Source organism: Patella vulgata, chromosome 4 (genome assembly GCF_932274485.2).
Source record: "Patella vulgata chromosome 4, xgPatVulg1.2, whole genome shotgun sequence".
Taxonomy (NCBI): Eukaryota; Metazoa; Mollusca; class Gastropoda; family Patellidae; genus Patella; species Patella vulgata.
Window position 1 is genome coordinate 43,131,092 of NC_065882.2, and position 23,775 is coordinate 43,154,866.

General features: G+C 35.0%; 2 protein-coding genes across 3 annotated transcripts; one reads left to right on the forward strand and one right to left on the reverse strand.

The window, feature by feature from the left end:
• Positions 1 to 3,899: 3,899 nt before the first annotated feature.
• LOC126817635 (uncharacterized) lies at positions 3,900 to 20,018 on the reverse strand. 2 transcript variants are annotated; one of them, XM_050544724.2, is made up of 7 exons: positions 19,183 to 20,018; positions 18,325 to 18,510; positions 10,327 to 10,405; positions 9,607 to 9,806; positions 8,621 to 8,751; positions 7,879 to 7,944; positions 3,900 to 6,827 (listed from the first exon to the last, which is right to left on the reverse strand). In XM_050544724.2, the coding sequence occupies exons 1-7, from the start codon at positions 19,582 to 19,584 to the stop codon at positions 5,639 to 5,641; spliced, it is 2,253 nt and encodes a 750-aa protein (XP_050400681.1). In that variant the 5' UTR covers positions 19,585 to 20,018; the 3' UTR covers positions 3,900 to 5,638. The 2 variants fall into 2 exon arrangements, with proteins under 2 accessions (XP_050400681.1, XP_050400682.1); XM_050544725.2 differs by lacking the exons at positions 9,607 to 9,806; positions 10,327 to 10,405; positions 18,325 to 18,510; positions 19,183 to 20,018 and adding an exon at positions 9,079 to 9,536.
• Positions 13,706 to 16,271, forward strand: LOC126817636 (uncharacterized). The gene is made up of 2 exons (XM_050544727.1): positions 13,706 to 15,201; positions 15,392 to 16,271. Exons 1-2 carry the CDS (start codon positions 13,755 to 13,757, stop codon positions 16,159 to 16,161), a joined length of 2,217 nt encoding a protein of 738 aa, XP_050400684.1. The 5' UTR covers positions 13,706 to 13,754; the 3' UTR covers positions 16,162 to 16,271.
• Positions 20,019 to 23,775: the final 3,757 nt, after the last annotated feature.

Sequence of the window (23,775 nt, forward strand, 5' to 3'; positions counted from 1 at the left end):
GATTGAATCCAAACCGGGGAGTTATCTCTATTACTCATATTTTGTTTTTGTTTTCTCAACTGAATGTGAAATAATAAATTTGAGTAGATTTGAATTCCGTTTAAGTCGTGAAAAAATAGATATTGTTCAAGAAATGCAAAAGTTATCTAACATTCATATTTTGTTTGTTTTTACTCAATTGCATATTAAGCCATGAAAAATTAGATATTATTTAAAAAATGTAAAACTCATATTTCTTACACTTACAGAATATAGAAATTGGTTTATAAGTATTTTCTTCAAGCAATTAACTAATTTTGACTTTAAAAATCGTAGGCTAAAAATATAAATATAAATCATGTTCTAGAATATTTCGGCATATCCCATCGCTTAGCCAACTTCTACGATTATTTCTTGTTTCTTTGAACGGACTTTGGCCAGAACGGTTTCTTATTTTTGTTATGAGTGGATACATCGTTTAAATTCATTCTGTAGATTTATATCACCATTAAAAAAAATAGACCGAAGGATCTTTGTTTACCACTGTCTTGGATATTGAAGAAATACAGTCAATGTTTTTGAGTTGTTGGCCGGGAAATACTCTCCTTGGTTCTAGATGCTCCAGGTATTTAGAGACATATTAAGCAGGATGCACACGATGTTTGCAACCAAACCAATGGTCATTACCACTATTACAGTGGTGCGGCTTGTGAGCGACCAGAAATATATACACATTGTTAATAATTGGGCAACGCCCTATTTCTGTGGGAAGGATCATAGAATCATAATCTTCTTTTTTAAAGGGCCAATCCCGATAATACTTTTTAGAATAAAACTGCTTAATTTTGTTTTAAAATCCCTTAAAATTCTCTACCTTCTGGTCGAGCAACTAACTCAACATATGTGATACATTTTTAAACAACTTAAACCCGTCAATCTTCATCTGGAAATGGAGAACGGTGTCCCAAACTGTATTATGCGGTGTCTGGATAAAACTAGACTTTTATTTTATAAAAATAATGTGTAGGTGAAGTTTACCTTTCGTTATCAAGTACAACACATGGGTAATTTATTGTATAGACCTCTAAAGGAACAGGAATCGATTATCAGGACACCTAACGAACAAATTGACCTGGAATCTTAAAAGGGTTAAGTGTCAGGGTAAGCAGTTTTGACGTTCATGTTCAAACGACTCAATATTTTGAGCTGAAATTTTGAGACAAGGTAAATACACCATTCCTCTATATTTTGGCCTTAAATTTCATACGTACTCAGACTTTCATTTTTGAGACTCTGTTCAAATCGGGATAGTCCCTTTAAGGTAGAAATACGAAGTCGTAAAACACATATCTGACCAACTCCCTCCGATTTCTGTAGATTGCAATTTGGTGAGAATAAATATCATCGTCCATTCGGTTTATATCTCACATCAGCGAATCTTGCCAAGAGATATTTCTAAAATGACAACCCCTGTGCCGAAAGATTTTAGATGGTGACCGTCGTACAGATGTGTTTACAATGTCTACTTTTTATGAAGAAGTGTATCTGTTTAGTCAGCATAATATATTGACAACTGAAAAAATTGGAGCGATTTACTGACAAAAAAATTTGTTTTGCTTACTTTTCTTTTTGTCCTTACTGTCAATTAAAATCCTGTTTATGAAAAATGATTCCAGATTACCACCATGGGAATCATTTTAACGTTATATGTAATCTAAAGGTACGCAACACAATCTTGTGGGTTTTGATGAATTTCAATAAGTGGTCATTTACAGTTATATTGAGAAAACCAACAGTATAGGATTTGACAATAATTAGTTTTAATGAAGACGGGCATACACCATACAGTGTGCTATGGGGGACATTTTGTCCGGGCAGCAGCACTATGACCTACTCTTATATCTAATTCCAACTGCCAAGGGATTTTTTACGTGCACGTCAATGTACACAGGGACTTAGTTTTTCGTTCCATCCGAACGACTAGACAGCTGTCATTGTCAAGCCCCCCGTCCTGCACCACTGACATGGGGAAACCACGCAGGAAAATCTCAACAAACTTTCTCGGCCATGCAGAGATCAAACACGCGACCTCCAGGTTAGCGAGTCAGCGTCTTACTCACTTAGCCACCGTGGCTCCCCTCACGGTGATAAGGTGGGGCTTGAATCTAAATTATACCAGTGACAACAATATTTAATACAGTGTATTATGTATTCATATTCCTTTTAAGTTACGACATCACTCTCATTCCCTCTTATATCGAATTCCAACTGCCAGGGGATCTTTTACGTGCATGCCAATGTATACATGCGTGACCTCGGTTTTTCGCTCCATCCGAACAAGGGGAAACCACGTCGGAAAATCCCGATGAACTTTCTCGGACAATGCAATGAACGAACCCGCGAACATTTCCTCCCTGACAACGTTTACGTATAGAATCAGAATTTATGGCTTTCTAAAAAATGAATGAGGTTTAACGTCTTACATTTCTGCTCTATCCGGGTTAATGAAGACAGACATAAGTCATGCAGTGTGCTATGAAGGATATTTTGTCATAGTTTGATTTAGAATTCAAACCATTGACAAAAGGAAAGCACACTGGAATATCCGAGGAACACCGCGATCGAACCCGGGACATCCAAGTTATATAGCTATCCAGCGCTTACCCAACCCACTAAGCCACCGTATCTTTTCTGTAAGATATCTCTTCGGCCGTGAAAAAAAAACCCATTGACTTTATGACATTGTCTTAAAACTGTAGTTCTGTTGTCACGGAAGTAGCTTAATTGACTTTTTTGAGTGGACATTCAACTTCCGGTTATGTTATCTTTATTGATACTGATACTGTGGTCTTAATTAGATAGTTTTATCAAGTGAAATACGTGCGTTGTTGCGATTGTACGTTTATTCCAGGATTATGAGATTATTACGAATGCTTAGAATTAAATATACCTTGTATGCCGATAATCAAAAATATATTGATGAGATTAATATTTCTACGTTATTAGGAATGGAATGGAGTTGGGTTTAACATCTCGTCACACATCCCTCGGTCATTTTGAAACATATGGTTAATTGATTCCTATGGCCCTGTGTCTCAAACCCCACCTGTCACGGGTTCTTTTAGGTTCATAATGTGCACAATGTTGAACAACATGTTTTCGTCCCATCTGAACACCTAGGCTACACTGTATTTGTCAACCACATAAGGGCTACCGATACATGGAGATATGACCGGTTTGACCGATTTGGCTCAGTTCATTTTTTTTTATATTTTCGCAATTCTGTTATGGGGCTTTTAAATAATATTATAAAACGCTATTATTTGGTGTATTTAATAATGTTATTATTCGTATGTATTGAGTACTGTATTGCATATCACGTGAGAGTGTCTTAATACTCTCTTATTTTGTTACTTAAACGACGTAAAGTGGCGAGTCAAACAGGGTACCGAGCTATTGATCATGGCCTACATTACGTATTTGCCACTGGTCATAAAGATAACTATCATATCACAACATGCCCTCTCAGTATTGACCATATTTAATTAACGTATTTCACGATTTATTACTCGTCTCAACTCGTCATACACAATTTAAACCTAATTTGACCGCGGGTCTATATCTGAAAAAGTAGGTCATTACGTTTATTGTATAAATTACAAAGAGATGTTCAGCATATTAAACAATATCATGCCATGTATACCCTTATAGGATAAGTTATAAAGGTTACATCATGACCAAACCATAGACTACGGTTACTTGTATTTGTTGTAATAAGACCGTTCCTCTCTCTCTATTAAGACCACTTTATATCAGTCCCGCAACTAGTCTCATTAGCAGGATTTTACCGTATATTGAATTTTCCACAGTTGACTTTTCAAAATGACTGGACCCGCCTCTACTTATATAATATTCCCCAAAACAGTTTATTTTTATTTTTTTTATAATCATACAACTTGCAATGAAGAATGGTTTCCGTCAAGGAAATGTTACTAATAAAACATTAATTAAACATCCACTTCAGATTTAATTATTTACACTTATTCCAGTATTCCACTTATAAAAGCCAATTTTAACCCCATTAATTATCTACATAGGTGTATTTATCTGTTTACATAAAATAAATGGTACAATGCAATGTAGTATCGAGGAAATCGGTTCACCCCACCACCACACTCATCCTCACATTAGCTCCGCCAGAATTACTTTGGGTGTCAATTATGGTCAAACAAGATACTGTACTGTCAATGAATGTAACTGGGCGTTTCTGTTTCTTCGACCTAAAGTGACTGACGTCTATAAAATCTACGGTGGCTGATAAGGGATATGAAAAATAATATCATTTATATTTTTTAATATTCACCCAAGTCAATTTTAATATAATTTTTTTTAATAATTTTCACCCAAGTCAATTTTAATATAATTTGTTTTTTTATAATTTTCACCCAAGTCAATTTTAATTTCCACCCAAGTCATTTCTAATATAATTTGGTTTTTTTTTTATAATTTCCACCTAAGTAAATTTTAATATAATTTGTTTTTTATAACTTTCACCCAAGTCAATTTTAGTTTTCACCCAAGTCATTTGTAATATAATTTGATTTTTTTAAATTATCACCCAAGTCATTTATATAGTAATATAATGATGGGACATTTTGCCCGGACAGCGGCGGTCCCGCCTATTCTTCTTCGAAATCCAAACACCAAATCCAGTTGGAGTGCCCCAAGTTCAAGAAAAAGGACCCACAGTCCAAGAAAAGGCACCCTCTGTGTCTAGTAAGAAAATGGGCCCTTTGTCTTCATGACCAGGTTCTCTGTGTTTTTGTCTACTAGTAAGATCAAGAATTATATTAAAATTGACTTGGGTGGAAATTAAAATTGACCTGGGTCAAAATTATAAAAAAAAACAAATTGTATTAAAATTGACTTGGGTGGAAATTAAAATTGACTTGGGTGAAAATTATATAAAAAAAACCAAATTATATTAAAATTGACTTGGGTGGAAATTAAAATTGGCTTGGGTGAAAATTATAAAAATCAAATTATATTAAAATTGACTTTGGTGAAAATTATACAAAAAACATATTTATATTACAAATGACTTAGGTGGAAATTAAAATTGACTTTGGTGAAAATTAAAAAAACAAAACAAATTATATTAAAATTGACTCGGGTGAATATTATAAAAACAAATTATATTGGGTCCAACAGTAAGTAAGAGTCACTTCTTAAAATTGGCTTCAGTGAAGCCGACATATTGATAGTCATCTTATTAATATTGATAGCTATATTAATATTCAGAGACGTATTTATATTAGTATAAATTTATTTATATCAATATAAACTTATTTAAATCAGCATAAATTTATTTATACCAGTATAAACTTATTTATATCAATATAAATTTATCTAATTCATATCATTATATACATATTTATATCAATATAAATTTATTTATATCAGTATAAACTTATTTATAGCAGTATAAACTTATTTATAGCAGCATGCACTTATTTATAGCGGTATACACAATTTTTATCCATATATAAACTATGATTGATACAATATAAATAAGTAAGTCTGATGAGACAGAAAGAAGTTATTTCCTCAGTTGTCTATCATGATAATATACAATATGTACACACCATTAGTCTAAAAACTACCCAAGAGACATGGGCCGTCTATCTTTTTGATCAATCAATAACATGGCTCGTTCACTTCGGGTCACAAATAAAGAGTTAGTTTGACCGCGTGTTGTTTTTTGTGGTCGTCCAGGTTTTAAAATTTCACTGTCTGAGGCCCGAAACTTTCCGGTTTCTGGTTTAGTTTCATGAAATAGATCGTCTCTTTCACGAATTTCAACATCATGTTTGGAAACATGTTTTACAGCATCCGCGCCTGGAGTGGGTTCCAAAACTTCAGCATCTTGGGTACTTTTGGGTACTTTACTGGCAGAAACATCATTAACTGACAGCTGTGCCTCGGCGTTTCGTTTCTGAACATCGGAATTCATCGCATCATTTATCAGTAAACGATGAATACTATTTTGTGACACAGTGGATGCCCTTGTCTTAAGTTTGACTGAAAGCTTTGACACGAGATCTGTTGGTTCCATTTTGAAACCAACAACAGAAACGGGTCTTCTGATCGATTGGTTCTCACTGCTTACTCTTCTGTTGCTTTCATACACATACATTGACATGATTTGTCCACGTGGCTTCTTTGGAAATCTGCGTACAACATCACTAGTGTCGACGTCAATAGATTCACGAGAGTCAGACCGAGCAGTTTTTTGAGATGGATGATCCTCCTCGTGAAGAATAACGTTTGGAATTTTTCGTAGTTTCGGTTCTGTGTCGGCAATGGCTTGATCTGCCGATTTCGCTGCACTTGCACGTCTAATGGGCATTTGAAGCTTTTTTGTTCGATCATCGCTTAGATTTGCCATGGTAGATTTACTTCGTCCGGATCTCATCAAAACAGTATTTGTGTGTGGTTCTAAAACCTCAACAGACTCTGTTGTAGAGATGGGGTCAGCTTTTCCAAGAGGGATGCTATTTTGAGCATGGGCCGAAGGAGATGGATTTGAAGCAATATCGACAGGCGTGTCTGTATCTGACTTCACTGCAATCTCTTCAGTTCGGGCTGTGTTTTGAACACGTTCCTCGTCGGTGATAATTTTGTCGGCTTTATTTTCGGTTTGTAATTTTGTTTTCTTATCTAGAACATCAGGAACGACGGCTTCAGGGGGGTCTCTGGGCTTTGGTGGATATTTGCAGAAAGAATTTCGTCTGCTGGCTATTATGCATATCGCTTGATCACGCAGGAAATCCATCCAACTGATGACACTAAAATAATAATGATCAAGAAGTGTACAAGAGTTTGATTTATCGGTCAAGCCAATCCTATAGAAATCAAATCATGGACAGGTTTGGGATAATCTATAATAGCGAAAACTTAATAATCAAAAGGGGGGGGGGGTAATACAACCAAGGGTGCTAAATTACCATAGTTAAATTATATTATGCAGATTAATAACATCATCATATGCCCTGTCCATTATTTGTGTATAGTTATATTTGTATTTATAAATCCATATCATATTTAATTTCATGCATATATGGCCTCACTATCTGTGTCACATCAGCTTTACCCTGTTTATTCATGGCACCCTTTGAAGGGCCTCATACTAGTTAATAACCCCCTACTCATGTATTAGAGTTTATGCAGCCAGCTAATTACCTTGTTGTGCTTGTTGGTTTTGTTAAATATCCTTTACCTCTTATATTATTTTTGTTACTTTGTTATTTTAATCCATGTTGATGGTTTCACTATGAATTTTGTATATATTGACCTCAAGTTTACTAAATGTCATTGTCTACGATATCACCTTAGGTGGAAGTGGACGTAAAACCCCAGAAACGAACTAAATTATCATTGTGCTTGATAACGATAAGAGGATACTTGTCGAAACGTCGTGCTTTTAGAATAAAACTAGTGATTGTATCCCATAAAAACTGTGTTCTGTTAATGTGTTTCCGATCGCTAAATGCCACTTAAAGATTATCAAATGAAATGGTGTTTAACGTCCTACTTTTCTGCATCGGCTGGGCTAATGAACACGGGCTTTTGTCATATTGTGTGCAATGAGGGAAATTTTTGTCCGGACAGCGGTTCGATTTTTCGTTCCATCTGGCCACTGCTAAGTGAAACCCAGGCGGAAAATCCCGAGGAACTTTCTCGCCAACACCGGGAGCGAACCTGAGACCACAGGGTGAGCGAGCCAGCGTCTTACTCACCGAGCCACTCCAGTTCCCATAATCCTAAAGTTATGAGATAATGCTCAACAGTGTACATATCAAGGTAACGTGTTTACGAAAGTAAAATTATAGAACTTACCCTCCTATTTCTTCATTAGTGAACAGTAATGTACTCGGGGTCGGTGTAGGGAAGCAGCTTATATCTCTGAAAGTATGGAGTACAAGTTTTGTGTTTATGTCAAACAAAGTACAAATAAAATAAAAGCATTTTTCTATTACCCCTGTTTATCATTTGTCAGATGAGACAACAAAATTGTGAAGTACGGGAAAGTAGCGTATGCTTGTGGAATTTCTAAAGACACAGTACTTCAGACCAAACACCAAATATAGACTTATAATCTGATATTTAAAGAAAACGTTGTATGTTAATAAACCAGTAATTGTTAATAATAGTGTTTTACTGTTAATCTACTAAATGCCACTCAAAGAAATATAGTTAAATATAGACTTATAATCTGATATTTAAAGAAAACGTTGTATGTTAATAAACCAGTAATTGTTAATAATAGTGTTTTACTGTTAATCTACTAAATGCCACTCAAAGAAATATAGTTAAAATATTTTATGAAGCGTGCAAATTCCCCACTTTTTGTTTTTTTTTGTTGGTTTCAGCTGATGAAATTAAATCTTTTATATTTGGGTCTAGATATGCGTCACAAATCACAATTGATACCTCGATTTTGCACCCAGGCCTACATACCAAATATTTTGCCTTTGTTACTGATCCTTCTACCAACTCCTCGCCCTACACATTTCGATAAGAATACAATTGGACGAGTATTTTTTTCTGCAGTGCAATTAAATTGTTAAACGACACAAACCTGAAGTTCTGCATCTGTGCCATACGTGATTCGAAACGAGTTATCTCCCCATCCCTATCGTGGTCGTAGTTGAGGAATATTTGTCTTGCTCTGTATAATTCTCCTTGAGTTAATATCTTTACCAGTTGATTCTAAGAAATAAAAGAACACTATTCAGATTACATGGCACAAGTCGCTTAGACGACGCAGTCAACCTACTGAACAAAACATAGAAAAAAAACACGATCACAACAAATTCTTTCAAACAGTTAAAACATAGCAACCCCAATTAGATGGGTATTATATCGTTGTCATATACAATAATTCCCGACCCTCCGCCATGCTTCTGCTGATGGATATACATAGCACCAACTTGCGTCCCACAGATGACTTGAAATTCAACGAATACTTATCTAAATATACAAAATGAATATATTGAGACCCAATAAATAAATTATGGCCAATAAAAGTATATTTACACATCCACGTTCGTGGGAATATATCTCTTATTTAATTTTCATCTTTGATGCTTAATTTGACCAGCCACGTTTCAACTTTACAATTTGTTCAAGGAATGTGTGCAATAATAATATATAATCTTATATTAGACGCATTCCACAATAATCCTCCTGCACAGTGGTTACTGGTGGTGGTATTCAAGTGTAGAAGAAACATCCGCTATTGATCATTTCCGTTGACTCGGCGCCATTTTGAGATATACCAATAGTAAACAGGAAATAGTTGCAATTATGGTATAATGTGATTATAAAATCAAAGATTTTGTCGAATATATTAACTTATATATAGAGCGATGGACACTTTATCTAAAGGAAAGGCACACTTGGCTTGAGAAAAACATGAAGAAATATATTTTACTCCGGTTATGTGTGCTGTGCAGACAATGGCGAGTCTGCTATATTTGCAACTAGATACACATCCTCTGTCAGAATCACTTAGAATTATACTTTCTCAGTAGCATCTATGTTTTTTTTTTGTTTTTTTTTTACCTTTGTTCTTTTCTCAAATATTCTGATGGCTTCACTATTGATGAATTGAACCCAGCTGATGTGACCAGTATGTTTCACGTCAAGTTTGTCAAATATTGATCTTTCGTCGGTTAGGCGTTCATCTGTTATTTCCTCTTTAAAGGTATCTCTATGAGCAGCCTTTTTATAACATAAATACTGCTGTCTATAGAGAGATGCGCCTGAAATTCATTAAAAGTACATTTTTGATTTTATACTAATTGCCTGAGCCATTTGGGTACGATGGGTAAGACACTGGCCAGCTGGTTCTATCCCGGTGTTGACTGTGAAAGTTCAATGGTGCAGGGCAGGGTGCCTGGCAAGGAACAGCGCCAAGTCGTTTAGTATGGGGCGAAAAGTCGTGTTCGAGTGTACATCTTGGCGTGCACATAAAGGAACGGAGCGTAGTTGTTGGAGCAAAATTTCCCCATAGCACATACTGCATAGCGTACGCACGTCTTCATTAACCCGGATGAAGAACAAAAGTGGAACGTTAAACCCCATTTCATTTCATTTATACTATATACAGGTACTAAGTGAATAGATTTTTTAGCCTTATTTTATTTAGGATTATTTGCTTTTAAAGTCAAAAAGAATTGTACAGTTCTACTATTAAATGAAAAAGTGCTATGAGATGGTCTAAAATGGAACTCGTACAATAACCGGTGTTTCCTTTTTATACAGTAAAAATTCAAAATTTACCTTGCTTTATGTTATATTGCTCTACTGTCGAAATTAACTTGGTTATTTCCGGTTCTGATAAAAGTCGTACCAGATTATCCTGTAAAATATTTAAACTTGAACAGTTATTTAATCTTATATATAATCGTGCTTATATATTTTCATGCAGGAGTATAAAAAAACAAAACCCCATCTTGTTTATTTTCTATAATACAATCCCGCTTGATCCTTTTCAAGTGGGAGTATAAAAAATCGTCCTTGTTTATTGTTGGTTTTTTCATGTGGGCGTATTAAAAACAAAGTCGTCCTTGTTTATTTTTTTTAACAAAATTTTGTTTTTGTTTCCATGTGGACGTTTTAAAACAAAGTGTTTCTTGTTTATTTTTGGTATAACGGTTTCTTTGTTTTCAGGTGGACGTATTAAAAACAAACTTTTCCTTATTTTAGTTTTAGTAACAAAAGAAAAAATAACGTGAAAAAAAAGATTTCTTTTTTTAAAATTATCTTGTAGGGTTGAATATCATAGAAAAAGTCTTTCTGTTGTACAAGAAATTCATAATCATAAATCCTTATGTTATCAATATACATTCCAAAATGTTTTATTTATGTTCACAGGTAGGTGAAAAGCTTAAGTAATAATGTTGTTATCATTTATTAACCGTATCGAACATATGAATGGATATCTCAAATGTACAGTATCCAATGTTTAGAACGACAAACGGTCGTACATCAACGTAATTCAATAAACTTAGTTTAAAATACGAAACCTTAATCCACGATACAATCACGCCTTTGCAATATTACGGTTCATTACATGATAAAACTTATTAAAATAAATGATCTATTTTGTAGGATAGTTTGATATTTAAATCATCTTTCCATTCAGCCCTTTAGTATAGGTTTCAAATTGCTGACAATTTCTTGAATAGAAAACCTTAGGTACGTCATATTCTTGAATAGATCAAAGGATTTAAAAATTTACATTTATAATATTATTATTCACATAATAAACAATAAGACAGTTTTCGGGTTGAATGAATTCACAATGATTAATAGAACCGTATGTTTATCTCTTGTAAATTTGCTAGATGATGTTAATAAAGAAAAAAACATTAAAATATACTTGCAAAACAAGACATGTTTTTAAGGGCATAGGTGGTCCGGAGAAGTTTTCCCCAAGTACTGGGAATATTTTTGTATTGCGACATAACTTAGATAAGTTTTGGTACGTAAACGCCTTGTGCTTTGTGTTACAAGTGTGACATTTACCTAAACATCTACTTTCCATCTACTTTCCGTCCCTGAAATATTATAAAATGCGCGTGATTTTCGCTTGACCTCATCGGAAATACCCCACTGCTTCTTTTTTGTTTTTTCAGCAGTGGCCTAGAACCTACCTACTATACTAAACAACGCCATGTTGCAGAATTTAATTTTTGGAAGGAACTATTAAAAGACAACCAAAAACACATCTAAATTTAAAACTGTTTAGCCGTTGTTTTGTCCTATTCGTGAAAATAAAAATAAGTTCATGTGATAGGACGTATTGACACCGCCATAAATTAGTAGATTTACTGTATAACAGAATAAGACATCAAACTGTCAAATACATATATTTCTATTTAGGTATATAAGCTTTAACAAACACGCTTAACCTTGATCAGTACCAGTTACATGTATATCTATCAAATTTAATGCAAATAATAAACAGAGATAGCTACAGCAGTATACAAGTAGTACTGTGCAGTGCATTGTATAATTTACATTTATAGTAACTGATAAATATAATGTAGACTACTAGTTATTCATGTTTACAATCCGTAGTTGATATTATTTCACCTTTTATTTCATAAACGTCAAATGGTTATGAATTTTGAGGACACGTTCCACTTCTCTGCCACGATAAATTCAACGATAAGAATATAAATGTTTTTATCTTTGGGACTAAATAGATAATGCTTAATTAGCGAATAACGTGACAACGAAAAGAGTATATTTTTATCCCACCACATATTTATATAAGATATATGAGATACTTCGTCTGATTTCCTGTACCGGAATGTCAATCTTTCCTGAAAAGATGGAGTGGGCCATTAGGTGAACATACTCACTTTGGAAGAAATGACACAGCTAATGTAATATAACATGAATCAGCCGGAACGCCATACCTGATATTGAGATCTAAACATGGTGTTCGAATTGTTACAGGTTATCCATTGTCAATCGATCTATGTGCAATATTTGATATTTTTTTGAGGATACCAAGAGAGATTAGCCTGGAAGTTCCAGCCGAAAGTAATTATTTTGAACAACTCATTGAACAAATTGTAAATTTAAAAACTCTCTGGGGAAATAATTGCCCTAGGTTTTGAGTAGGTATTTCGGATTTAGTATTTTTATATGTATTCGCTTCAAGTAAAATAAAATAAAAGATATCTATGACACAAAGTCAGTGCAACACCCTTAACATTTCTTGGCCACATGAATCTCTTCTAACTTTAAATATCAATAATGTTCATAATTCGATGAAACGAAATCTTTGTCTACTGTTAATTTTATAAATGAACCATCTGTTTTAAATACACATAGATAACGTTAACGTCTATTTGTTATATTATGCCGGGGGGGGGGGGGGGGTGGATGGCTTAGTGGTTAGCACGTGCGCGCTGTATCATTAAGCCTGTCATTGAGTCAACTGGCGTGGTTTCGAATCCCCGGTTGTACGTGACAAGGAGTAGGGTCGCCTGTCCAACCTCGTGGGTTTTCTCCGGGTCCTCCGGTTTCCTCCCACTACTAAAGGCCCCTACGCGCAAGCGAATTATGGAAATAAAATTGAACCATATGTTAGTCCCGAAATGACCTAGTTAGTTTGTATCGAGTGGACGTTAAACCCCATTTCTCTCTCTATATATATATATATATATTATGCTAGTGATCTAAAACTGTGGTTAAACTATGATAAGAACCACTTAAAGGTCGTGAAAAATCAGGATATCATATTAACATCCGCAAACGGATGTTTATATTTAATGAGTCAGAAGTTAAAGTTTTTGCCTTTTTAACATTAGATATTAATTTAAACGAGAGATAAAGATACAGAATTTAAAGTAGCATACAAATTAAAATCTATATAATAAATCGATCATCTTCTATAAGATGTCCAAATGCCTTGTAACTCGTGGTTGTTTTACACACGTGACAAACGTTCCACCATCTACACAAAGTTAAGAATATCAATTGAAAGAAGTGCATATTTATGTATTGGTCGCTTTAAGGTTCATTCGTGGTATCTTTATAATGGGCAAAAAAAGATATGAAAAAAGAGTCTTTATTTAGTATTTATTTAATCTCGGATTCACGTCTTCAAGGTGACAAGATAGATAACGCTGTCTGAATAACATGAAGTGCAAATATATTTTTGATCATATAATATACAAAAGGCAAGGGAAATGGAATGGGGGATAGCAAAAAAGTTTCTTTTCCTATCCATAGCATTAACATACGCTTCGTCTGAGTTCCCGTTCCAAAATGTTAGTCTTTCTTGGGAAGAGAGGGTGGACGATCTTGTTAATCGGCTCACTTTGGAGGAAATGGCACAGCAAATGTCACATGAATTACCAAGGACCCAAGAAGGCGTTCCAGGAATACCACGATTGGGTATCAAGAACTACACGTGGAGCACAGAATGTTTGAGAGGGGATGTAGGTGCTGGTAATGCTACTGCTTTTCCACAACCAATCGGTCTAGGTGCAACATTTGATACGGATCTTCTATTGAGGGTAGCAAGAGCGATTGGCATGGAAGTTCGGGCCAAAAATAATTATTTTGAACAGCACGGAATCTATGGCCAGAAGAAGGGTTTGAGCTGCTACAGTCCAGTAATAAATATTATGAGAGATGCTCGTTGGGGTCGTAATCAGGAAACTTATGGCGAAGATCCCTTTTTGACTGGTGTTCTCGCTCAACATTATGTTTGGGGATTGCAAGGTAATAGTACATCCCGGTATCTCTTGGTGAGTTCAGGATGCAAACACATCGACGTTTATTCGGGGCCTGAAAACATTCCTGACTCAAGATTCAGTTTTGCCGTGAATGTTACAATGCGAGATTGGAGAACAACCTACCTACCGGCATTTAAGAAATGCGTGGAAGCTGGAACATTCAACATTATGTGTAGTTATACCAGCATTAATGGCATTCCTGCCTGTGCTAATAAGGAACTGCTTACTGATATATTGCGTGACGAATGGGGATTTAAAGGCTATATAGGAAGCGATTCGGGAGCGCTTGAACATATCATATACAGTCACCATTACTTGAACAATACCGTAGATGCCGTAGTGGAATGTATAAACGCTGGGGTCAGTCTAGATCTAGCTAGTGGGAAGTTCGATTACACTCCTATATATTACTCAATTCCAGATGCCGTAAACCAGGGTCGTCTTACTGTGCAAAAGATCAGAGAAATGATGAAACCCATGTGGAACATTCGAATGCGACTTGGGGAATTTGACCCTCCCGAAATCAACCCTTATAAACAAATGAACCTATCAGTCATCGAAAGCCCGGCTCACAGGGCACTGGCAATAGAAGCCGCAACAAAATCATTTGTTCTTCTCAAGAACCAGAAGTTTTTGCCACTGATGAATCAAGTTTATGTAAATATCAGCTTTATAGGACCAATGGCGAACAGTACTAAGCAGTTATTTGGAGATTATGCACCCGATACCGATCTGAAGTTAATGAAAACTCCAATGGAGACATTAAAAGTTTTGGGGTATGATATCAGATATACCTCCGGTTGTATGGACGGTACACGGTGCTTGAAATACAGTTCACAGCTTGTAGCTAAAGCTGTGGAAAATACTAACCTGGTTGTTGTTTGCTTAGGACTAGGTAAGTACATATACAATCTCCCTTGGTGCATTTTGTGTACGGGGTAATATTACATAAGTTTTTAAATTCAGGCATTCTTACTGGCAATTCTAGCGGTATAATCTATCAAGTTGTGTACAATGCTATTTCAGAAATGATATCATAACTCTTTGCAATTTTATATTTACATTAACTTTGTCTCGCTTTATAGGAGTGGTTCTTGAAGCAGAATTGAATGATCGAAGAACAATAGATTTGCCTGGGCACCAACTACAACTCCTACAAGATGCTGTAAATGGAAGCCCGGCGAATGCCCCTGTTATGCTGTTACTTTTTAATGGTGGGCCCGTAGATATACGTTGGGCAGATAGTAGCGATAGGGTGGTAGCCATCATTCAAGCCTTTTACCCAGCTCAAGCTGCTGGCGACGCTTTATTAGAAACGGTTATTATGGCTGGTCCGTATGCTAATCCAGCAGCGCGGCTTCCCTTTACCTGGCCTGCGTCAGACGATGACATACCTTCCATGACTGATTACTCGGTTGAAGGAAGATCTTACAGGTATCCGAAGATCGAACCCCTTTATCCGTTTGGATACGGTTTATCTTACACTAGTTTTGCGTATTCGAATTTGAACATTGCGGATCAAGTGAAGACAGGCAGTAACGTGATAGGTTTTGTGAATATAACAAATACAGGTTTTTGGGGAGGAGACGAAGTTGTTCAGATATATCTATCATGGCCAGATTTCTCCGAACCAACACCACAATTACAATTAGTCTATTTTCAACGTATATCTACCGATAGTGGACAAACTTTCAAAATGGATTTTATCATAGAAGAAGAAAGCATGTCTATTTGGACAGATGCAGGATGGCAGATTCCCAAGGGAAAGTATACTTTATATGCCGGTGGACAACAGCCGAATGTAAAGAAGTCTGTTGGATCTAATGTACTTTCGGCGTCATTCATGGTCTATTGAGATAACGTTTAGATATGTATTACAAGAATATTATATATTTGACTTCACATGTTTCTCTTAATGTAAACCCAAACTCCATAAACAATTCTTGATCATATGAATCATTAAAGACATACCACACTATGACAAGACCAATAATAATTTTCTTTAAATGTAATACAAAATGACCTAAAATGTGTTCTTTATGTATGAACCCATTATAAAATAATGGAAACTTAACTTAGGATTGATCAATAATTTGAATATTGTTTAGATCAATATGTTTTTTTATGTATGGTCTAAAAGTCTATATTTGCCCTTCGATCTTGAATAGTGGTATTTCTCGTCTGGAATATTGTGCCTATATAAATATAAATTGTACTAAATGGCGAAGGAATGAAATATTTCACGTTGCGTTTAAGTCTAACATTGTCCACTGTTCTGTTATTGACATGAAGTATTAAAGAGACTATTATATGACCTTGGGTATAGTGGTGCCTGTCGAGTTTGATGAAGTCAACTATTTTATTTTAATTTTATATTATTCAAAGATGCATTATGTAGGTTTTGATTAAGAGGAATATATTGTTATGACTGTTTGAAGAATAGCGGAGTCTCGATTTTCATTGCAATCGTGTTTTTCAATCCGTTCAAAATCACAATCACCCCATAATCTAGAGAGTTGATTTATGAGCTTTTAAACGAATTAATATTTCGTTTAAACGAAATAATTATATAAGAATGGAATCGTGCACTTAAACATACATTATACAAGAACTAAATCTCCCTATTGCAGGTCTTTCTTTAGGCCTGAAATGTTATCTGCTGCTCAACGTTCATTTATGATTAAATCAAAAAATGGATAATCGAGATTGTTATCGTACCGACTTTAGTAATGATGATACAGACTAGGCCTAAAATTCTATCGCTAAATTCTCGGTTCAGGGTGGATCAATTTAACCGAGATTTTCAGCAAATTCCTTTTACATTATCTAGTTTTTAACTATTACAGTGAGAACTGCCAGCTCTATATCTAGTCTCCCATAATGTATCTTTAAGAGGCTCCGTATTTTACTACCTGAAGAACACATTTAAGTCCTTATTTGTTTGCTAAATTTAGATAACGGAATTGGTTATTGGCAGTCTATCGCATTGACCATTTCCCGTAATCGAAAACTGTGGTGGTCCCATGGTAAGAGCCACTTTAAAGTTGTGAAAATAAACCCTGCCATGCTGTCTATATTTAATGAGTCAAAGGTTGGAGTTTGCGCTATATCGAGAATCTTTCTCAACTTATTGAAAAAAAAAATGAAAGCCAAATCTAAGTACGATTTAGAGTCAAATTGGAAATATACATACGATAGATATTTACTGAATGTTAAATACTTCAATTCTAAGATATTAATATTAAAGCGAGAATTTTAAATTTTCTAAGAAAGTCAAAACATAATTATTTCTATGTCTTTTGCTCAATAGGTTATCAAATCACTATTATACGATCATGGGCATTATTTCCCACCCTTAAAAATCTATGAAACAGGAAATAACAACACAATTACCTCCCCTGTTTTGCTATTGACAACATGGGGCAGCCATTTTCCAACGTTGGAATTTGAAGTTAAAAATGATATTTTTGCCAATTTTTCAGCTGGCAATAGCGAATTATAGGATTAATAGGATTAATCTTTAACAAGATAGGACTGTTTATGGATACCATCTATTTTAAGGCTTTATTTTAATACATTTTAAAAATATAACTTAAAAATTTGCAATTGCAACTTTAACAAGAAATTATAAAACGTTAAAATTTGGAATTAAAAATACCAAAGTATAACTTGTACTAACTAAATATACGGATTAGTGCGTTTAGATGTAGAGTTAAATAGTCTTAAAATCTACCAGATGAGCTAAAAGGACAGAACCCTTTTTATATATATAGGCCGACTGATGAACACGAAATAATCTAAATCATCACTTTTGGTCATCACAAACAATATATTATTATTTTACGATTTGTCGCAGAATTTGCCACAGCTACCGTACTGCTTTTATTTCCACGCTGTCCCAATCATGATTTAAATGTATAAAACTTTCCGAACCTAATAAAATACCCGGGGTGTTTGGTTATCATTCTTTTTTTTAACATATCATTTCTTTATGAGTTATTCTGTAAGTAATACTCACACATTGATGGCAGCTCCACCCTAATTCAGATTCAGCTCTGTTTAAATAACAAACAACTGGTGATGGTTGGTGTTGTTCTAATTTTTGAAGGCAACCAAGATGATAAACTTGATAGCATATACGACACAGAAACTTGATCTTTCCCGTATAGACACTACATATATGACACAGTTCTTCGGGGTTAGGCTATAAGTAAAGGGTTATACATAATATAATAATTGTAATTACCGGAAATAAATATTTTATTAAATCATATCACAAAACAAGATTGTGTGATGTTCCTAATTCCTAAAATATTATTAACAAGGACGATATTTTTATACAAAACCTAACAGAGAGACTAGAACACTTGGTGCCAATTCTCGGCGATCACAGATTCGGGTTCAACGTTGTTCTAATCTTCAAAAATAGTTGTATTACTGTAAATCATGAACAGAGACTACGGAACAAGCTAAAACAGCAAAAAGTGCCAAACAAAACTGGCAGAAATAAAGGAAGATCAATAAGAAATGTGGAACAATCTTAGTTATAAATTCATAACAAAATATGTTAGCTACGTCAATTGTTCTGGAAGGGTTGTATACACTCGTCCCATATACAATGATCAGTTGGAATCCACAGTATGCTTTCTGGTGCCTTTTGCAACGTTGATAAACTCCTTTCAAAATTATAGCCATGTTACCGCATGGTTTGCCAAAAACAGGTATCGGGCAATGAACAGTGTATCTTCTTTGATAGTTCTTAAAGATTATAATTCTGCGTTCTTACAACAAATATAAAATATAACAATAACAAAACAAGAAATTTATAATGAAGCTTTGATTTAGCCAGAAATACGTGTAATAGGTTTAACGTTACCTCTGACGCCGAGTTAAAATCTATATAAACATCTTCTTGATCGTCATCCTCGAATACTTCTGGTTGGTGAACTACCTTTGAGAAATCACTCATCTTCAGGGACCTTGGTGATGTTTGTAAGGTTATTTCTGGAGCCGTATTCTGACGTCTGTGCTGGGTCGGGTTTCGTAGTATTGCATCTTCTTGGGTCTGTTCGCAACTAACCACACCTTTTCTATCGCTTGAGCTTACGGACACGGGCTTAGAATGTACTCTCTGTGTCTCTGTAGATTGGGGTATGCTATTTAGCGATCTAGTTCTAAATGCAGATTTGGTTTCCTTCAGAGATTTTTGGGACTTAATCGATTTGGAGGACTTCATCGACTTGGAGGAACCCTTGATACGCGATGATTTGTTTCCCATGATTACAACATATACCACAGGCTATAGAAATCAAAATGTCTCCTTGTTATCAATTTCTTGTTTTAAGTTAAAATTTAAATTGATAACCTCTAAAAGCAATATTGCTGTCCGTTCGATCCAAGTAGTCACGCCCGTGTCAAATATATGGCTGCAACTATTGTTGGCTGCCTCTTTTAAAGTGAATAAGTTACTTGCATGTTATAGGAATTTAACATTCACAGGACTAGAACTTCTATTCTCAACACATTCAAAGAACTAACATAAACTTCGGTTCTCACCATGCACAAATACGCATCAGACGCAACACATATCCAAGACTATGGCGTTGTTGAAGATATAAAAGAGTTTCAACGAATTTCCAATAGGAATTCTCTTTCACACATGTTATTACAAATAACTGTATGGTAAAAACATCCTTCAACTAGAAATGAAAATCCTTGTGTAAATTGGTATAATGATGAATTTAGTCGTCAGATACGTAACCATTCACGTGACACGGAAATCGTCACTTCTGCTCTTAGAAGGCGGGTTTCCTGTTCGCGCCAAATAACATACATGTTTTATGTGACAACAATAAACCATTTATATTTGATATTTCTTCTTATAACCGTTCATGTGACAACACTTGACCTAAAACTTTTTTATACCAAGGTCCAGTTTTTACGCAAAGATGCATTCTAAAAATAACTTATTCTGCGGTAAAATTAAATGATGCTGAATAATTAAGAAAAGGTTATTCAACACAGGGGCAAACAAGTCATCAAGTATTCTTTCCGAGCGTTAACCCTGCCCTAAAAGAATCAACTCATTTTGTATAAACATTACATCCGGTATAAATTCTTAGAATAACAATACTGCTGATTTGTTGACAGACAAATCACTATTATACCAATTATTAAAGTTTGGACAATGTACATCACATACTTGTAATTGCAAGAAAGCAGAACGAGTGGAAAGAAATGATCGATATTTTAGTTAGGTTGTTAGTAGTACTGACAGACTGTGTTCAATTTCAAACAGATTGTGTAGGCCTATCTACATGTATACAGACACATACCAGATGTGTTCATAAATAACCATTGACAGGTGGTGCCTGCATAGTCATTGTAATACATACATGTATACCTAAGTTCTGATTTACGAATTTGACCATTTAATATCTCGCTTTTATATAATAACGTATGCATATGTAGATTTTGTTTGCATCTATTGGCGAGAAAATTGATATAGATTTTGTTACAAAAACAACATTAACTGATTCAACAAGTAATAATATTCATATACACACCAAAATTGGGTCATTTCTGGTTGTATACTTTTGGCGCTTATTGTTATATAAAATCAGCCAATTTAACATTATTATCCCTAAGATAATCCTTGTTCAGGTGTTCTATAATTACACTCCATTCAAAAGCCAATAATCCCGACGGAGTTATTTCCCTTTGCTATATGTTAGACTTGAATCCTGCTGCTCTTTCCAAATTCGGCATTTATTATGATTTGACGTATCATTTTTATACTAACATTTTTATAATAACATTTCATCACAAATATTAACATGGTAGGTCCTATTTATTCTCTGGTTACGTGGCCATGGTATGTGTTTTTGAGAGGACGTGTTGTTTGGGGCGAAGGTATATTTTATATGCACTGCCTTTTGTTCGGGGGACCAAAGTTTTTCGGATTACCTGAACAACTAGACTCGCATTTTTGTTATCTTCGCAAGCGCCACCACTGATAAGTGCGAAATGGGCTTGACAAATCCCGAACGCGACCTGGCCTTGATATTTTGCAAGCAAAGATATACCCAGTTCTTTTTGGCTACAATCTCTTTCATTCTGTCAAATCTCTACCTTTCACATGGAATTAGGTCAGGAACGACTCTTTACAAATAGCTTTTATATTATCTATGTATTTAAAGATACGTTATCTACCTAGTTTCAAATGTTATATATAAATTTATTGTTTAGACATGAAAGATATTGAATGGATTAGAACAAACGTTAAAGTGGATAATCGAGACTTCGTTTATTATCGTAGTAATGGTACTTGACAATTGAGACAGTCTTTTCAAAACCTCAAACACTCAAAACTTCGCCAGAAATAAAGTAATTTGACTGAACTTTTCTCAAATAGTCATTTCTCATTATCTATTTTTGAACTATTAGAGCAAAAATATTCATCTTTAAGGCCGTGAGAGATGAAAACCCTATCATCAAGTAGTTCTCTTAATAGTATAAGGCCAACACCCCACTGATCACGTGTAAAGGGTGTTTAACCAGTATTGTAATCAATATGTTTGTGTATTTTTCAAACGTCATTTTATCACAGAAGATTATTATTGTCATTGATATTTATATTGTAATATGGATCATGTCGGTATATATCCATTTTTATTTAAAACATATTATTATTATCACATATATGACCCAAAAACTTATAAAACACAGATTTCTATTGCTATATAACTTATAAAGGACGTTCAATATTTAATAGTGTATGATACTTTCTGCTACACAGACAATTATATACCATGACTGGCATTGATAGGTATATATAATATGAATGCTATCTTTATAAAAGGGGAGCTGCGGTGTTGATCGACAAAGTTGCTCGGCATTTTCGGGCGTGGTTTACAATTGAGTGTTGTTTCTTACTCAGGGCCTGCCAAAGGACAGTGTCTAGTCGTTCGAAAGGCGAAAAATCAAGGTCCCGAGTACAGCTTGGCGTGTACGTAAAAGAACCCTTGATAACTGGAATTCGAAATAAGAGCTGGCCGTAGTGTCGCCATCCCGGTAAATCTTTCCCCAAAGCACATTGCATGACCTATGCTCGCCTACATTATTTTCCTAGTTAGTTCAGAAATGTAGGACGCTAAACCTCTTTTCAATTCAGTTTATTATTTTACAGAAGGTTGTTGCTTATCAGTATTGTTTCGTTCTTACCCGGCGGCATCTTTACTTCCGTGTTTTTTTTTAATATGTCGAGTTTTGCGGGATTCTTTTTATGTTAGTATTTTTCAGTGAATTTTAATGAAGTCTGATCTATAATATGTTATAGAGAACCTATATTTACATAGATCTCTGATTATTTACTCTGTGTAATTCTACCCATCACTGGTAATTATCATCCTCGGATTATATATCACGAAATTCGAACAATAAATATTTTACAAATGACACAAAGGCGGATCTAAGGGAGTGGAAATAAGGCTCTAGGTAAACTTTGAGTCGATGAGGATTCCTCTTGCGCGTAGGGCCTTTATTTGTGGGAGGAAACCGGAAGACACAGAGAAAACCCACGATGTTGGACAGGCGACCTTACACACTGGAAATAGCCGAATCGTGATTGTGACCTTAAGAAATAGCCTTATACCGCTAAAAAAAAACAATATTCCCTGTGCATATCCCGATTTTTGAAAAAATTGCTCATCTATTACTTTTATTTAAATATAATTATAAATTTACGGAATCTGTTTTAAAATCAATTTTTACGAACATTCTGAAAAAAATTGTTTTTTCGTAACCTACATAACGACCTCGACGTCAATCAGAAAATCACAAAATTGTTATGTCACTTTAGCACACAATAAATAGAGCACGGATGTATGATTGTGCAGAAAAAAAATATCTCCTTTTATTATGTCATGATACATGACAATAAACAATGCAGCGCGAAGATATGTTCACCTTTAAGGGACATTGTGTCAAGAAAGTTGAAAAAATACGCCACTAATAAATGAAATGAAATGAAATGGGGCTTAACGTCCGACAGGGCTAATGAAGACGGACATACGCCATACAGTGTGCTATGAGTGAAATTTTGCCCGGGCAGCGGCAGTATGACCTACTTATATCGAATTCCAACTGCCAAGGGATCTTTTACTTGTATGCTAATGTATACACGGGACCTCGGTTTACCGTATCACCCGAACGACTGACAAGGGGAAACCACGTCGGAAAATCCCGATGAACTTTCTCAGCCAATGCAGGGATCGAATACCCGACCTACAGACTAGCCAGCCAGCGTCTCACCCACTTAGCCACCGAGGCTCCCGCCACTAATAATGTTAAATGGCAATAGGCTGCGTGTAGCTCTTATATTAGACCAAGTCAGTAGTTTCTGACTATATTATTTCAAGGTGTAGCAATGCTTTGCATAGTGAATATCTTTAAACTACTTCCCATTATA